Raw genomic sequence first — 19295 nt, forward strand, 5'->3', positions numbered from 1 at the left:
ACACCTTATAAGGAGGATTATGGCCTGATCTAATAACAATACACAAATTTTGATTTACAGTCGAGTACTTCAACTTCAAAGTTTCTAGCAATCAATTTTGGTCTGTGAAGTCAAAATCTTTTATGTAACGATACTAATAAATGAAGAGAAATCAGTGACAAACAAACTTAAAACTTAGGTATTGGATATCGTCCCACATAAAAAACAAACTTTTGAAACAAGACACATGACAAATGACATGAAATGTCAATATCTTACTGTTCTTTAGAGTAGGCAGGTGTGCAAATCAATATTTTCTGATCAAAATTGACGACATTTGATAGTACCAGAAGTTTGAATTTACTGGAGGACTCCTTCAATCACATGTTTAGTTCATATTCCTGAAGTTTGAATTAACTGGAGGACTCCTTAAATCAAACTTTTATTTCATATTCCTATCACTTTAAGATATCTAACAACAACTAATATTCAAATAGCTGTTAATTTTAGAGTAGTGTTATTTATTTATAAAATATCAGATTTTGTTTATACCTAATCAAATTTAGAATATGACACACCTTACAAAAACGCTATTCAATTCCATTTCAAATGTTCATCTCTAGAGATCTAACTTGTCAAGATTGTGCTATAAATAACACCTAAAAGGGAGATAACTCAATAAATGAACCCTTATTTCATTATTTTCGAAAATTATCTCAAGATCCCATTCTGCATTTGTCTTCTACCATTTAATGAAAGTTTAAGCACAATATGTTGTATGGAAATGTTTTTTTTTAGTTTCTAATTTTAAAATACTGTCTAAATTTATAGACTTGCACTTCAAAATTTTGTTTCTCATGGCGTAGCTTACTATAGTTTTTTTTTCTTTTAAAATTCTGTACATTTTAATCAAAATTTTAGGTTAACAAGTAAAGTTGTGCAATAAAAACAATAAGATTGTTTATATCCTGCATGATAAAAATTAATACTTAGAATTTATTGCCATATTAAACTGTTCAATTCTCTGCATGTGACAAAAAAGTCCATGCCTTTCCTCCTTGTCACTAGGAACTCACCATTTAAGTCAACAACAAACGCAATAATTCAAAGCTGAAATTGCAGCTATTATATAATAATCAATGCCTACATCATCATAAATCAAGATCGAGTCGTATTTAATGAGTTATATGAGTGATCTGATATTTGTTTAATTATTCAATAACACTTCCATGTAGAAAATAGAAAAAAATACATCTATTATTTTGCAATAAAAATTTATAACTTTTGTCCGTGGATATAAGATAATTAAGTTGATAAAAATCTCAATATTTCATACAGATCAATATTGACAATGCTGGATAAGAGGAGATTGTTATATTAACATAATGTCTTGTTTGAATTAAATATTGAGTTCATATACTTGTCAATTTTAGGTATAGCTTTCCCATACTTACTGATCTAATATTAAAGACCACCGATAAGTTTGATGTGAAAATATATAGAATAACCATACATTGTCTCAAAATATAAATTTTATTTGTACAAGGCTTAGAAACAGGTAGAAAGCGAGACTTTGCATGCCTAGCATTTCCATCCTGTTTTGAGCCGAGTACAAATAAAATTTTTTAACCAATGGATGGTTATTCTTTATATACTGCAACTCCTACAATTGTTCCAAATGAAATATTTAGGGTAAAACCATCATTTTTTAATTTGGAGCGAAAGACGTAAAAAATCAGCGAACTTGTACTTTCAATGACGTCATAAATAAAACTCTACAGAAATGCATTGTCAACGTCAAAAACAAGACGATATACGGTCAGTGACTGTATATCACAAATGAATATACGGTCAATGCAATTTGACTGCGAAAATAGCACAGCTGCAGTATATATATATATAATATAAGTTTCTTTATATAAGAGACTGACTAAAATCTGCTTGTATGCACAATGCCATGGTTCACACATAATATATTATAACTTTTTGAAGAGAAATAAATTGGAACTTTATTTTTCAAAAGTTCAAACTATTCAAATTTGTTGTATTTAATCATATAATTGATACCTCTGCTGATGGACTGTTAGTCCCTGAGGACATCACCAGCCCAGTAGCCAGTACTTTGGTACTGACAAGAAAATATGGATATTGTTTGATCAAAATTTGTTGTTATCAAATTTTGGAAATAAATTTAAATTGAAAAATTCGTAAGGGTTCCGCGGAACCCAGTGTCTTGCCTACTTTTGCTGTTAATCACAGGCTCAACGAAAATGAGGAAAAAAATTAATAAAAATATTCCTCTCTATACTATCTTTTGATTGTAAGTAGCTTCTGTCCAAGTTTGGTAAAAATCCAGGATAGTTTATGAATCTAATAAATGTTTTAAAAACTTAAACTGTAGACTGTATGTAATGTTAACTGGAAGAAAAACTAAGTCCATTTATAAGTAAAATACGGAAAAAATGGAACAAATTTTAACAAAATTTCCTACTAGATACTAGCTTTTAATCATAAACAAGCTTCTGTCAAAGTTTGGTACAAATCCAGGATAGTTTAAGAAAGTTGTTAAAATTTTAAAAACTTTAACCACAGAGTGAATGTAATGTTAACTGGCAGAAAAACTAAGTCCGTTTATAAGTAAAATACGGAAAAAATGGATTTTTTTTTTTACAAAATTTACTTCTGGATACTATCTTATGATCATAAACAAGCTTCTGTCCAAGTTTGGTAGAAATCCAGGCTAGTTTAAGAAAGTTATTAAAATTTCAAAAACTTTAACCACAGAGTGAATGTAATGTTTCCTGGCAGAAAAACTAAGTCCATTTATAAGTAAAATACTGAAAAAATGATTTTTTTTTTTTTACAAAATTTACTTCTGGATAAACCCGAATAATTCAGTCGTTATATTCCACTGCTCTACGATGGCTACATTAACGCCTGAAGGCCTTGTCAATAAAAAATCGTCAAATAATTATTCGGAATTAGCTCGGGATTTACCTATCTCGATAACATTGAGCTATTAGCTGATTGTCTCTCTTTCTCAGAGAGCACCAATCAAAATCCTGGATTCGTGACGCGTTTCTATTGTAAGTAAAATACGGAAAAAATGGAATTGTTTTTTACAAAATTTACTTTTGAATATTATCTTATGATCATAAACAAGGTTCTGTCCAAGTTTGGTAGAAATCCAGGATAGTTTAAGAAAGTTATTAAAATTTCAAAAACTTTAAGTTAATATTTGAGGACGCCGCCGACGACGACGGAATGTAGGATCGCTATGTCTCGCTTTTTCGACAAAAGTCGAAGGCTCGACAAAAATCTAAATCCCTCATGCAAAGCTATGATTCCTTGTCCAGATTTGGCTATACTTGAGGTCCTTTTTGTTTCGATCCGCTCTTCAACATTTATATTATATTTTGGATATTCAAACACTTTGGCCTAAAGGATCACTGAAGAGAGATTAATTATCGAAATGCTCATCTGGTGCATTAAAATTGGTACTGTTTATTTTATTACATATTTTTCTAAAAAAAATGTTCTATAAGATACTCAAAGTAACAAACATGTCTGAAGAAGAAATTCTTTACATTGTAATGAAAAAGAATAGATAAAGTGGATTAATAAATTCATGACACAAAATGCATTAACAAAATTTACAAAACAAAAAGGCAAAGAAACCATGCTTTTATTGCAGTTCTTCATCACAAACTCATATCAAGGCTCTCAACATGGAGCAAATGCTCACACCTCACTGTCATTTCAAGACAACCCATAACACCAGACTGAGCAGAATTTTGTTCCCAGTGAAGTACTTGCATAAAAAAATGCTATCTGGTTATACTGTTCAATTATTTAATCAAACTTGACTGAATAATCATCCCTATACAGAAACTATAAACATTTGGAAAACCTTTACTAGTGATTTAATTCTTCATTTTAATAACTTTTAAATGATTCTTTAAAGTATATTCTCCCATGGCTGTTCAATTAGCATGGTTATAGTACTGGTAAGCTGTATAATGACTAAATTATTTGGGTTAGTCTAAATATGCTTGTCCCAAGTCAGAATCCATGTCAGTGGTTATCATGTGTTATATCTTATATCTAAACATTTGTTGGTCTTATGGGGAATTTGGTGTTCATATCAGATCTTTGATTTAGTCTCTGATGCATTTGTTCAAACTTTTTGACTCTGACCAATAATTAATAACAGCTTTACATTTTGTATAGACACCAGACTGTAAAAAGACCTCTGGATGTCTTTGGTTTTTTGTTTCAATGGGTTGCTAAATTACTGATAAAATTGAGAATGGAAATGGGGAATATGTCAAAGAGACAACAACCCGACCAAAGAGCAGACAACAGCTGAAGGCCACCAATGGGTCTTCAACGCAGCCAGAAAATCCCGCACCCGGAGGTGGTCCTCAGCTGGCCCCTAAATAAAATTGTGTACTAGTTCAGTGAAAATGGACGTCACACTAAACTCCAAAACATATAAATGAACTAAAATTAAAAAAACATACAAGACTAACAAAGGCCAGATGTATACCTGTTTCTTTTTTACATATTAGGAATGTAGTTCTAACAAGATAATATCAATACTGAAGCAACCCTTTCTTGGTGGATGTTGAATTTCCAGATATACAAAATTTCAGCAGAGATCAAGCAAATGGTAATTATAAAAAGGTATCAGTAACAGATAATTCAAATGCAATACTTTTGTAAAATCAATTAAATTCTGGCTGCACAACATAATGACTTTAATTGAAGACATTAGACACCCTGTCATTTCATGCCTGTTTATATAGATTAGACCGTTGGTTTTCCCGTTTGAATGGTTTTACACTAGTCATTTTTGGGGCCCTTTATAGCTTGCTGTTCGGTGTGAGCCAAGGCTCTGTGTTGAAGGCCGTACTTTGCTAAAAAATGCTAAGTAAAATAATTGAAATGTAATTAACATTTGAATAAAAAGGTGAAAAAAAAGGACTGTATCTTTATACTTGTCATCATCGACGTAGGTTTGGATTGTTGCAGGTATCTTTTCACTCATCTAAAAATAGATTGACGGAGGCTTCTTAACTCTTAGATAGAATATACATTGTGTTGTGTATAAACTATAGTTTAATAAATCAAATTTCCTTAGTTCTAAACTCAATCTGATGTAGGCAAATATTGAAATACAACATGTACATGGAGGTCATTTAATTCTGTTAGGTTACTGTCCTTAAATTCTCTGTTTGAAATATATTAAAATTGGATTTAGATTTGATAAATCCTGTTGGCATTTTATGTAGATGTCCTCTGAATCATACTTAGTATAATAATAGACTAAAGGGATGCTAAAACTTCATATTAGGTATAAACTTAATAGAAAAGTAAATAGTGCAAGTAAAACTCCATTTTCAAAAGAAATAAAAGTGCAATAAAACAGGTAAAAGGGATAAATCGGCAATTTCTCCTAAAAAATATGGTTACAAAATATTGAATATTTAAGTGGGGGTACAGATAAAGATTTTAGTTTAACCTTTCATGTCACAAATATGGAAAACTTTTCATGTAAAAGCCTTGTAGATTTGCTCAAAGATAAATTCATATGCTTGATCACGTTAGTACCTATTTATTAGTCAAGATTGAATACCCGATAAGTCATTATGGTAACTAGTTACATATATTTATACTTATATAAAGGAAAGTAAATATGAAGTGTAACATTGTATCTACCTTCTGGACGACTTCATGTTTTCTCATAAACTTTAATCAAACAGATCAATTCATTTCATTATGTGTGAAAAACGTCTGCTTTTGAACTTGGCTTTATTACATATAGACTAATATTTGACCATTTTATTAATATGAAATATGTTTAAATTCCTGAGATAAAAGAGCCATATAAATTGTCTGGAGTGTTTTTCTTGCAACATGAAATTTCTAATATATTTTTTTTTTTTATTTTCACTACTGAAAATAAACATCAATATTTGTACCCCTTATGAAAACAGACCTTTACTTTCGATTGTGTTTCCTTATAGTTATATATAATTGAGTTATATTGCTAAACTGAAATTTTCTGAATAAAAGGTCAACATTTTATTACTCTTAGAAAAGTGAAGCAGTAATCAAGAAAAAAATTCATTTCTTATTTGGTGTATCATTTTGGAAATTAAACAAGTTATAAATGAATTTACCAGTATCCCCTTTTTATGAAATAGACTGTTAACACAGAGATATATCTAACCTGTGTAACCTAAATACAAAAAAATTAAGCTGCTAATGACATATAGCAGACAAGACAAAAATGAATGCAAAATATCTCTTCCAAATTCTTTTGATTAAATTTATTAAAATTAAATAAAACCATTATTAATTTCTATTTTCAGTATATTTTTGTTCTTCATTTACTTGAAACAAATATTCCAATCTAAGATGTAATTTTTTAATTACAAAAAATGTATTTTTATTTAATTCAAATACAGTACAACCCATTGTATTTAAATGTGATCATTTCAAAATTACAATTTAAGTTAAATGTGATTATTTCCTATGTTTACAATTTTATAATAATAATAACAATAATTCTTTTTTTAAAGAGGGTTAAACAGTTAGCTATAAAACTAATCTTCCCTGAGACCCTCATGAAATGCATTGAAATATAACAAACAAGCAATTCCAAATAATAAAAAAAACACACACATAAGAAAAATCAAATAAGAAACTGTTATGAAATATACCAATTTCAAAACAGGTTAAAATGATGAATTGATATAGTATTGGCATCATTACCTGAACAATATTTAAAGTTTAAGTAAGTTTGTGAAAATTAAAATTATTATGCATGTAAAATTACAAAGCTTCTTAATGGTCAAACAAGTAATTTTTTAAATCTTTTTTGAATGAGTTCTACTTGAGGTCGATTTTTTCAAGGATATTGGTAAGTTATTCCATAAAATAGATCCTGAATATATAAAAGATTTCTTATACAGCTCTGTTTTGACTTTTGGAACTTGCAATTTTTTTGCAAGACATATTTCTCAAACAATACTATAAGCATTTGCTTGATAAAATCTACCAAACTATAAGATACTGCTAGAAAACTAGATGTCTATCTAATCAAATGATTTAAAATATGTACTTTGTTTAATAATGGTACTATTTAAATCTAAATTATTATCAAGTTATAAATTATCTCTATCAGATTATCTTGGATTGTATCTTTTCCATGCATGTTTTGTCCTCAAAAATAGAACACACAGAAGCTACAGTAAAATAGCTATGTGGTCATTCTTTGATATATTAATTGTAGCCACTTTACTCAGAATTCCCTCCAATTTCTTTAACCAATCACCAGAAACTTTGTGACAGCAGACGACTTTTCCAAGTTTCATTTGACTAAGTTTTTGATGGAAAACTTTGATAGTGACAACATATGAATTTATACATGCTGATTATTGCTGACCTCCCTTCTTTTAAGTGAGAACTGTTCTTCAATGAGATATTGAGTTTAAATAAAGTACTAACTGAAATCTTCATAATAGATTTGGTTAGCATAGATGAGTTAAGGACAATAAAACAAATTCATAAGACTTTCATCCAATGCCCTTCTCTTTCCTGATTAAAGAAAATTGTACAATTCAATCACGAATGGTTTTTATTTTAAACTGGATTTGTTGGAAATATGTACACATAAAGAAAGTTGAGTAGCAAATAACTTTTCTAAAATTCTAAGTTTTATGTCTTTGCATGTTGTATGGCATATATTTGTTTCATATTTATATATATTTAATTAATAATTAAGATCCATTTTGTTACATCTGGTGATCCGTTTATTTGGCAATCGCCGTGGTAGTCAGCAGGGTTTAAGAACATCCGTTGTTCGACCTGCTAGTCAAATGCATTTTGTCAAAATATACTTTTTCACTTTTTTGGTCTTTTGGAGAATGTTGTTTGGTTGTATTTAGACCCCTCTACCAAGAAATTTGCTTTGCATGCACACGTATAAAAATTGCGGTTTTTATCCAACGCAATCATAGGTTTGAATGTTGTTTTCAATTTAGACTTGTATATATATATATTATATATACATGAGTTTATATAATATACTTGTCATGTTTTTATAATATACTTGTCATGTCTTTATAATATACTTGTCATGTCTTTATAATATACTTGTCATGTTTTCATAATATACTTGTCATGTCTTTATGAGTTTGAGTTAATTAACATGTATACTAACCTCAAGTCTGACGAGTTCAAGCTGTTTAAGTTTACGATGAGTTTCTTCTATTGTCTGTGACGAAGTACAACAACAAATACTCCACATACTGTTTCCAATGTTTGTCAGAACTCCATGAAATATCGTAGCTATGTCCAATAATATCAATGCTACCGCACTTGCACTCAATGACTTGCTAGTATTCTTATAATTAATTACCGTTAAGACTAATAAAGTAATAATCCAAACTAATATTTCAATAATTAAAATTTTCTGAATTTGTCTTCCTTGGCTGACGAGCTGTGCTTGCCAAACATTAGGCGAGGCAGAGTGAATTCTGTTACTAAATCCTTTCCACAATTTTACAGCACTCACAATACAACAAATAAGTGCCACAAAAATTACAATCCAACAAATACACACTAATAAAAGTCCATAGGAAAAAGCATTTTCTCCTTTTTGCTCAATGTTCAAACAAGATATCGCATTCACCGAGGTAAAATTAAAGAATGACACTGGGGTAAGTGGTAGTAATGACAAAATAATTGATGTAACTTTCTGTGGTATAAATATAACAAGAAAGACATTTCGATGAAAGGATGTTAAGTTAGATGACTTTCCTGGATTGTATATACCTAATAAAATAACTCCAGCAATTAAATACCCACTAACACAATCGAACAATCCAAACTGTAAGAAAAATGATATTGATTTACAAATACTTTCTATATTTGTTATTTTATAAATTAAATGTAAAACTAATCCTACGCCTAAAAAAATATGAGCCGCATCAAGAGAAACTAATGAATACTTCCACAACTTGGGTAATAAAAAGGACCGAACCAATTTGTAAAAGAGTGAAGTCAGGTTAACTACCAATCCAATGACTGCCAAGGTAAACACGGGTATTTCTATAGTCCAATTGATAGTTTCAGACATGGTATGGCACCCCTATTTTGTATAATGAGATAATCTTTCTTTTCATGTCAACTATATCATATCATTAATGTCAACTTTTATATTTCTATTAATTCTACTACTGATTTATTTTGCCGTGGTACGACTGACGTTGGTACTTTAAATATCATTTGTGTTAATATTGATAGAACTGTTTACTCAAGTCTCCTGTTCAATAGCTTGGTCCCATTAGTACTGCAATTTATACCTGAAAATAATCAAAGACGTAAAATTAAACATACAATACCGCTTTTAAAAGTAGAACTTAAGAAAATTAATTTGTGTACTTATGTATACTTGCTCTGATTTAAGTGATAGGTATAGATACTCATGATGAATCAACTTAATTTTAATTGGAATCTTGTTTAAATTTAAATCTTTTACACATGTGAAGTCGAATATGTTTTGTTTTGTTTTGTTTGAACGCCACAAAAAATTTAATAAGAATTTGAGCGTCCATAAATAAAAAAATCTTTTTCTAACCCTTTCCATTCTTGCACAGAAAACTGACTTCTCAGTAAGACACTTAAAATAACTTTTTTTGAAGAAAAAAAATATCAACAAATAATTTTACTACATTTTGATGAATAAGCATAAAGGGTAGTCAAAGAACAAAGCTGTCCTATGTTCAGGGGATGGTTGAGCTCTCACAAACATGTTTATTCCAGCCACACTCTTAATTTCTGTGTCTGTCCTTAGACAGGAGCCTATAAATCAGAGGTTGTTTTGTGGGTTGCTGTCTAACTGTATCATTTGTGAGTGTAATGACATGTACATTTGAAATTGTCGTTATTTCTGCTATGTCCATTTTAGTTTTTAAAAAGAATGGAAAAAGGGGGGGGGGGGGGGGGGTCATGAGAGACAAATCTTGCGATATACTAGGTACTAGGAATTAACCAAAATATCAAAGGCAAATGGTTCAAATTGCTGTTCTTCATAATAACAGTTGCTGGACTGGCTTAAACATTGAAATAAAGTGTTTTACAAGTTTAAGACAACCATAACTTTTTCTTATGTTTGGAATTGTGTTCAAATGTTTGTTAATCAATGCCTTTGCTCTTTAACTTCAATAAGTCTCTTGATTTTTCAACATTTTTAGGTAATGTCAAACCTTAGTATTGTCCTTCTTTAATACTACTATATATTTATAACACATGTGTGACAAAGATTAACATATTATCTATTTGATTTTTGTAAGATTTAATCTATTTTGATATTTGTAAGATTATATGGAAAAGTTCCAAAAAATGATTTACTATGTTAAAACATGAATAAAACTGTATAATAAATATGCACAACCATACAAAAACTCTTTAAAGATCTCCCCAATATAAGTTTCCTTTTATTGGACATATATAAATCAACCTTATAAAATAAAACAGCTATAACTGACTTCTTTCAATATTTAACATCAGCTTGTATCAGGATTTAAAATAGGTGATAAAATTGAAATGGAAAAACATTTACCAGATGTGATAAGGTGACTTGCAAGTTTAGAACTTTTTAGCATTGACAAATTTTTTGTTTGCAATTTTGTTGACTAAATAACTGGAAGAAAGTTCAATTAAAAAAATCCTGACTATATTATCTATATTGCTTAATTTTTACTAGATGCAAAAAATTTACTTGCAGGATGCCAAAAATATTGGAAAATGAATGAAAATCATGACCAAAAGTTTTGCAGTGACTTATGAAAGAACTGCTGCTTGTAAAAATGCTTTTTTCTTACTTTTTGTGTTAAAAATAAATAAGAGACATTTTATCACACAAAATCCCTACATGCACTTGACAAAACAAAAAAGCAAATGATGCATTTCAGACATAAATGTCTAAGTGTCTAACATAGATAGTGACCATTTTTTCAAATAAATATAATGTAATATATATAGGAAATACATAGTGGTGTAATATCATTGACATGCCAACATTTGTGAAAAATCACTTAAAACACAGACCTCAACCACTTCCAAAACGACAAACATTCATGAGAAAAGAATGCCTTTGATGGCAATATGTTTTTATCCATAAGGAGGGAAGAAGAATTGTAATAACTATTTTTCAATAACGACTATTTTTTCATATAAACTGCATATGGCCAGTAAAAAATTGCTTAGCACATCCCAAATACTTTTGATATCATTAAAGCTGATATTGTAAATGGTTTAAAACCCAAAGTCATGCTGAAAACTCTTGATCAAGGATTAAGATAAGAGCTAAAAAATTCATGATCTATCACTAAATGCCCTCTTTCAAAATCCCACAATTTTTTCAAAAATCAATTACTCTTCATTTTTACATACAACCAATCCCCATTTTAATCCATTTCAGATTTGTAGGTCTCAAGCTCCAGCAATTTATATCCAACAGAAATTGACAGGGTCACAAAGTTATCTCACTGAATAAACAAATCAAATAAATAATCAATTAAATAAATCTCTATTACATATTCAAAATCAAGTGAACCAAATAAAAGTTAATAAATTTCAGAGTTATTTCCCGTTCCTCATGAAATTTTAATAGTGCAAAAGTATTAGAGATTTTTAAACATGGTCAAGTTTTAGATTTGAATTATCTGTAAGACTACTATAAGTAATCAAATAAAATTCCTTAATAAAACATGTATTTTCCATTTGAATAAGTGTTAAAGTTCTTTTGAAATCCTCTTTATTTAGAAGACTTTTTACCTTTCAGAAACAACTCTTAAGTAGAGCATTGTTTACAAACAAGTATTATATTAGTTTGTTTTTAGATATGGAAACTGTGCAATTTCGTCCCAGATTCTAATCTTCTTTATTTGAAAACATAATTTAACTTTGGTAGCTTTATCTGAAACTTAAAATGAATGTGTTTAATGGATATCTTGAACATATCAAATTTGGAACAATATACAGTAGCATAAAAGTGCAAATATCATGAATATGAATGAAAGGCTATGTGGATTACAGGGTAATGGGACATCAACCTAAAAACACAATAAAATTTTTAAAAAAAGGCACCTAGAGATTAACATAAGGTCTTCAACAATAGTTTAGACAAGTGTCTATATACTATATGGAAAGCTTGAAAACTCCCAGAGCCTATAGACAAATTGTAAACAAATAATTTATCAGAGACTTCCAAAAATCTGACATCAAAACCAAAATTCCATCGTAAACTCATCCTTAAGCAGCCATATGCAAAAAAACAGGGCAAACTCTGCAGAAATGAAAAAATAAAAAATGCAGACATATACAATTTTCAAGAAATTTATGGGCCCCAATTCTATCAAATTTTGATCAACCCAAACCACCTATACAAATCTGCTTAGTATATTATCTGCAAGCACTACAAAAAATAACTAAATATCATATTGAACAAATTATTTGGTAAAATTTTGGAAAGGTGGTTTACTGTGATGAAATGCAGGAAATTTTGACTGCCACTAGAAAAAACAGGGTATGCTAGGAAGGGGAAAAAATATGTCCTGTAAGAGGTCATCAAGAACCCTTCATAAATTATTGCAAGGTTTATTTTACATGCAGAAAGCATGCACAGTAAACAAGTATATAACTTATGTTCCCAAGATTAAGTTTTAATGAAATCCATTCACAAGTTTATGAAGAACTGAAGCTCATATCAGATAGAAGATGTGAATGGTCAATGGATTGATGAATGGATAGATGTCATCATGTGCAGCAATCTATAACTACATATTTTACATGTTTAAGGATGTTCACTCCTCTTGTTTTTTGAATTTTTGCCAGATATTCTGAATCCTCTGGTTTTATCCATGTAGTGCCATTCAAACATTTTGCACGCAAACCCCTACTTTTCTTTTCATATTTTTATTACATATAGTTTAAAAAGCCATATTTGAAAATCTTATAAAATCCTTGTAATTTTTTCATAGTTTTTGAAAGAAAAAAGGTGCAAATGTTAAATGTATGAAAAATCTAGAGAGAATCACTTCCTGTCATATTTTCAATGGCATATATCTTGAAAACAAGCACACGGACCCTTCATTTTTTTCTGCTTTTTCAGTTCCTTTATTCTATACTTTCAATTTATAATGCTCTTTTAAAAGGCTTGTTTTTCGAAACAGAGTAGCGAACATCCTTAACCCCATCACACTCTTTATGTCATTTGTTATATGCCTGTCCAAAGTCATGAGCCCGTAATTCATTGGTTGTCAATGGATGCTGTCTGCCTATTTGTTTTTCATGTGTTGCTTAATTATTAATTAGGCTGTTGGTTTTTTTCTTTTGATTTGTTTCATATTTTGTCATGTCGTAGCCTTTTATAGCTTACTTTACAGTATGGGTTTTTTCATTGAAGGCTGTACAGTGCCCTATATTTGTTAAGATCCTATTCTGCTGGGTTATGGTGGATAGCTGTCTCACTGGCAATCATACCACATCTGCTTATTTTTATAAATTTTTTCAAAATTTTTATAACTCCACAAAATAGTTGGATGAAATTATGAAATAGCTGACCCAGACAAACAGAAATCCAACACACTTTGTGATCAATCTATACTGTGAAGCACCTGAGCCTTTTTACCAATCAACATATTCATATCATATGGAAGGCAAATTAAAAGAAAAATTTTAAATGGAAACAAAGCCATAAGATATATTATACCGAAAGTGTTCATGTTTTAATAGGATAAACCAATACACATTAATAATATTGAACTTTGAAATATTAGGTGTTGAACAAGTCAGGTTATCTATACTTTAGCTATATCCAATAAAATGTCAGAGTTAGGGGACCATGGAATGCTATAATATCTGTTGACAAAGTAGATTTTCACCTTCTTTGAACCTGTAAATTAATTTATGTTAAGATGAATGGGTACTTAATTCTCTTCTTTTGTACCCAGGATTTTCTTATTAATGTTAAAATAAACTGTCCTATCTGAAAAAAGACCCCCACTTCACTTTGTTCATTTACTAACATAAATATATTGAAAACAGAAATTAGGTTAACCTCGTTTAAATTAAACTGATAAAGAAATGATTATGAATGATCTTTACTATAGTATATCTACAAAATTATTATAAAATTAAATTTCAAAATAGTTTGTATTGCTGTACATGTGCCATCCATCAAAACTTTCTAATGATTATCAAATAAAAAAATCTTGCATAGATGTGTTCCTGATATTTTTTTATACAGCAATAATGGAGGTTAAATTAGGAAAATCACAACCCATATCAATTTTGTTCATCATATTCAAATCATATCTTGATTTCTATTCAGAATTTTATCTGGTACCAAACAACAGATATGCTTTTACCATGAATAAACAATAGATATCTATATGACACCATGTCCCTCAAGCATTAGCACATTTCCATGTTCAGCAAACTGTAAAATCTATTTCAAAACCCTTAAAGTTGGAATATATATTTTTTTAAATTCACATCATAATGAAAATGTGCCATTACTAAGTTACAAATTGATGTGACCACCACTTCATGTTAAAGTACTGAAAGAAAAACATTAACCATCCCCAAACCGAAACATTACCTGATACTGCCCCCTACTATCATAGGACGGGCTAAAAAAGCCATGGTAAAGACAAATATTGGTATTTTCACTGCATATCATTGAGTTTTTAAAATAATGGAGGAAATGATACTTTATTGGACATAATACTGCATGGGAATGCCCTGAAAGTTACACTGACCAATATTTATACTTATATCTAAAGTAACAATAGCTATCCTGGGTGCTAGTCATATATAAATAAAGGACTATCAATGGTCCAACCCTTAACATTTGATTCCAAACAGTTTCTGATATTCTGGAGAAAAAAAACTTTATGTTCACTTCCTATGTTTTATATTGTCTTAAATCATTTCCACATGAATAGAAACATCCAATTATCTTTTTTAATTTTATTAAAAATATTTACTTATGATACATTCAAATCAGGTCATCAGATCTTATCTTTTAAATTGCTCTTGCTTCATGAATTGTATACCATTTAAAATAATAATTTATGCATTAAAATTTTTGATTAAAGATAGCTTAGGTATCTTTTAAATATTTATGTCAAATAATTAGGTCACACTTGTATGTATTAAAGTTTCTTTGATAATTATAACTTAACTTATGCAAGGTTGGAGAATTTTTCTATGAATAGTTTATTTTGAAAACAAGAAAACAATATCATAGCAGGTGTTTCATTGGTTTCCGTTCTCTAACTTTAGTTTGCCTCAACCAAATGTTATGAAACTTATACACAATGCTAATTACCACAAAACACAGATCAAGTTTGAATTTTGGTGGTGTAACTTTAACCGTTCTAGAGTTATGCCCTTTTACAAAAGGAAAAACTGCTGAATTTTTCGTTTCCTTTCTCGAACTTAAGTTTGACTCAACCAAATGTTATGAAACTTATACACAATACTTATTACCACAAAACTCAGATCAAGTACAAATTTGGGTAGAGACACTTTTACCGTTCTTGAGTGATGTCCCTTTATAACTTTATATGATTTGCAAGCGGGGGCATCATCTGTGTCCCATGGACACATTCCCCATTTATTTGTTAAGGTATGCTAAAGTATTCTTTGAGTTTTTCATTTTCAATTGGAAACTTTGCTGAAAGCTTTTAAATTTGTTGTGTTGGAAGTTTTAACCCATGTTTAAAATAAGGAGTTTGATATTATTTAAAGTGTCCAATCTTTTCTTTTTTACTTTAATAAAGCTTACATTACAGTCTTCTCTATTAACCACAGGCTCAAGACCACAAAACAAAACATATGAAATTGTATTATCTATAGATATAAGAAGATGTGGTATGAGTGCCAATGAGACTACTCTCCATCCAAGTCAAAATTTATAAAAGTAAACCATTATAGGTCACAGTACGGTCTTCAACACGGAGCCTTGGCTCACACCGAACAGTAAGCTATAAAGGGCCCCAAAACATTATGACAAAACATTATGACTATGACTTTTTTTAATAAAGCTTACACTACAGTCTTCTCTATTAACCACAGGATCAAGACCACAGCTGGTAAAATGTTGTAGGGCCAGTAATTTTTTTCTAAAAAGAGGCCACACAACTGATTGAACTCAAAGAAATTGTATGACAGACTGTCAGACTAGCAAGTCAAAAAGTTTTTATGAAGTCTGAAAATAATGCATGTTCTATTTTTAATCACACAACGATATGTATTGTTATTCATTACAATATTTAACATTTAAACTTTTAAAAGAAAATATTCCAGAATCTACATTCTAAAAGTTGTTCATGCAAATTTTATACGACCACAAACTGAGACAAAACAGACTAATTATCATACGACCACAAACAGAGACAAAATAGACTGATTATCATACGACCACAAACAGAGACAAAATAGACTAATTATCATACGACCACAAACAGAGACAAAATAGACTGATTATCATACGACCACAAACTGAGACAAAACAGACTAATTATCATACGACCACAAACAGAGACAAAATAGACTAATTATCATACGACCACAAACAGAGACAAAATAGACTAATTATCATACGACCACAAACAGAGACAAAATAGACTGATTATCATACGACCACAAACTGAGACAAAACAGACTAATTATCATACGACCACAAACAGAGACAAAATAGACTAATTATCATACGACCACAAACAGAGACAAAATAGACTAATTATCATACGACCACAAACAGAGACAAAATAGACTGATTATCATACGACCACAAACTGAGACAAAACAGACTAATTATCATACGACCACAAACAGAGACAAAATAGACTAATTATCATACGACCACAAACAGAGACAAAATAGACTAATTATCATACGACCACAAACAGAGACAAAATAGACTGATTATCATACAATTGGTATTAAACATCTAAAACGACTGAAATAGGACAAAACAAATAGAAATTTAATTATGTAGATATTGACAAACCTATCGAAAATTCGAGAAAAGTCAATTAACTCCATTTTTCATAATTCAAAATGCAATAAAATGCATTATTTTTTTGTCTGATGACAATTGCATGCACATATAATTGGATCTTAAAAGGCATATATTGGACAGAAACCTTTATTTCAACTTATTCAATAAACAGGACTGTAATATATTATCCCTTCAAAAATAAAATAGGTAATTCAGTCACCAATAATGCATACTTAAGCAGTCTCCACATTTCAGTTATTTGAAGCTTACAATGTCAAAGGATTCATTTGAGCATTTACAATTATAAAAATATTTACATTCACAAATAACAATATTCATTTCAAGTGTGTATTAATTGAAATTTCACTATACGTCATAAATTTGTTCCATTAATTGATTATGAATGAAAATTTGTACATGGAAGTAGGAATTCACATAATATAGACTCATGAATCATTAAAACGTTATGTATCAAAAGGAAATTAAAGTGCAATTTTTAGGCATTCCAAGGGAAAATTGTATCTAATCTTTTTTTTACCGATGTGTGTGCTTGGTCTAAATTGAGAGTTTTCCTTAATGCAGCTCCAAAAGAAAAGCATCATTCAGGATAAATGTGGTATCATATTCTAACAGTTGTATATGTTTTGTAAATATATATAGATGAATATCACACAAATCTGTGTAAAGGAACAGAATGATACATTATGAATAGTCAAGGCTTATTTTTCATGCAGATAATGTAACAATACTGTCGTCAAGTCATCAAAGACGACTTTTTGGGAATTAGTATTGATTCACACATAGGTTCTTTGCATCAGAAATAACACATTTATTCTAAAACCAGTTATTAAATTTTGCATGATACAGGTTATTTTTTTCTTGTATAATTTATGATGGCATGACCTAAAGTTTAAACCCTTAACAGGAAGGATTGTGGTTGATTTTCATATGATGAAGACATAATCTTTCATAATTTTCAGTTTAATTGAGGTCTTGAGCTTGCATGTCAGTAACTGCTAGTAGTCCTTTGTTAATTTATGTTAATTATTGTCATTTTGCCTAGTTTCTTCTGTTACCCATTCTAACATCAGAATTAGAATTCTTTCAAACTGAGTTTTACTGTGTGTATTGTTGTGTGTTTGTTTATTCCATATTGGCTAGAGGTATAATAATAATAATAATAATAATGATTCTTTATCTAAAGAGGGTTTGACAGTTAGCTATACAACTAATCTTCCCTGAGGCCCTCATAAAATACTTTGAAATATAACAAACAGAAAATTACAAAATAATCAAAATAACACACACATAAGACAAGAGTGCACATGCTGAAATGTCTAGCCTACTATAATGACCATTGATTTTATATTGATAGTCCTACATATAAAGTTTTACAAGTATCACATTAACATTTATGATCCAAGAAAATGAGGTCGAGGTCAGATAAACCAAGCCGAAAATACATGTACACCTTTAATACAATCATTCCATACACAGAATATAGACGACCTATTGCTTATAGTATAAAAGAAACAGACCATACCATGGAAATTCTATATTGACCAATGAACCATGAAAATGAAGTCAAGGTCAGATGAACCCTGCCAGACAGACATGTACACCTTAAATCATTCCATGCATCAAATATAGTTGACCTATTGCTTATAGTATCTAAGAAAAAAAGTTAACCATGAAAACTTAAAATTGACCAAAGAACCATGAAAATGAGGTGAAGGTCAGATGATACCTGCCAGACAGACATATACACCTTACAATCATTCCATACACCAAATATAGTTGACCTATTGCTTAAAGTTTAAGAAAAACAGACCAAAACACAAAAACTTAACATAAGCAATGAACTATGAAAATAAGGTTAAGGTCAAATAAAACCTGCCAGACTGACATGTACAACGTAAAATATTTCCATTCACCAAATATAGTTGACCTACTGCATACAGTTTTAGAAAAACAGACCAAAACATAAAACTTAACATTGAGCAATGAACCGTGATATGAGATCAAGGTCAAATAAAACCTGTCACACTGACATGTACATCGTAAAATATTTCCATTAATCAATTATAGTTGACCTACTGCATACAGTATTAGAAAAATAGACCAAAATACAAAAACTTAACATTGAGCAATGAATCGTGAAAATGAGGTCATGGTCAAATATAACCTGCCAGACTGACATGTACATCGAAAAATATTTCTTTACACCAAA

General features: G+C 29.8%; 1 protein-coding gene across 3 annotated transcripts in view; it reads right to left on the bottom strand.

Annotated features, from left to right (window-relative positions):
* The window catches only part of LOC127698722 (uncharacterized), a 45795-nt gene that overhangs the window by 20780 nt on the left and 5720 nt on the right, over positions 1-19295 (bottom strand). For all 3 annotated transcript variants that reach the window (XM_052202345.1, XM_052202346.1, XM_052202344.1), the window contains one exon: positions 8210-9353. In XM_052202345.1, coding sequence (XP_052058305.1) covers positions 8210-9127 — 918 coding nt within the window. In that variant the 5' untranslated portion in view covers positions 9128-9353. The remainder of the gene's footprint in view (positions 1-8209; positions 9354-19295) is intronic.

The sequence above is a fragment of the Mytilus californianus genome, unplaced genomic scaffold (assembly GCF_021869535.1).
Source record: "Mytilus californianus isolate M0D057914Y unplaced genomic scaffold, xbMytCali1.0.p SCAF_4, whole genome shotgun sequence".
NCBI lineage: Eukaryota > Metazoa > Mollusca > Bivalvia > Mytilida > Mytilidae > Mytilus > Mytilus californianus.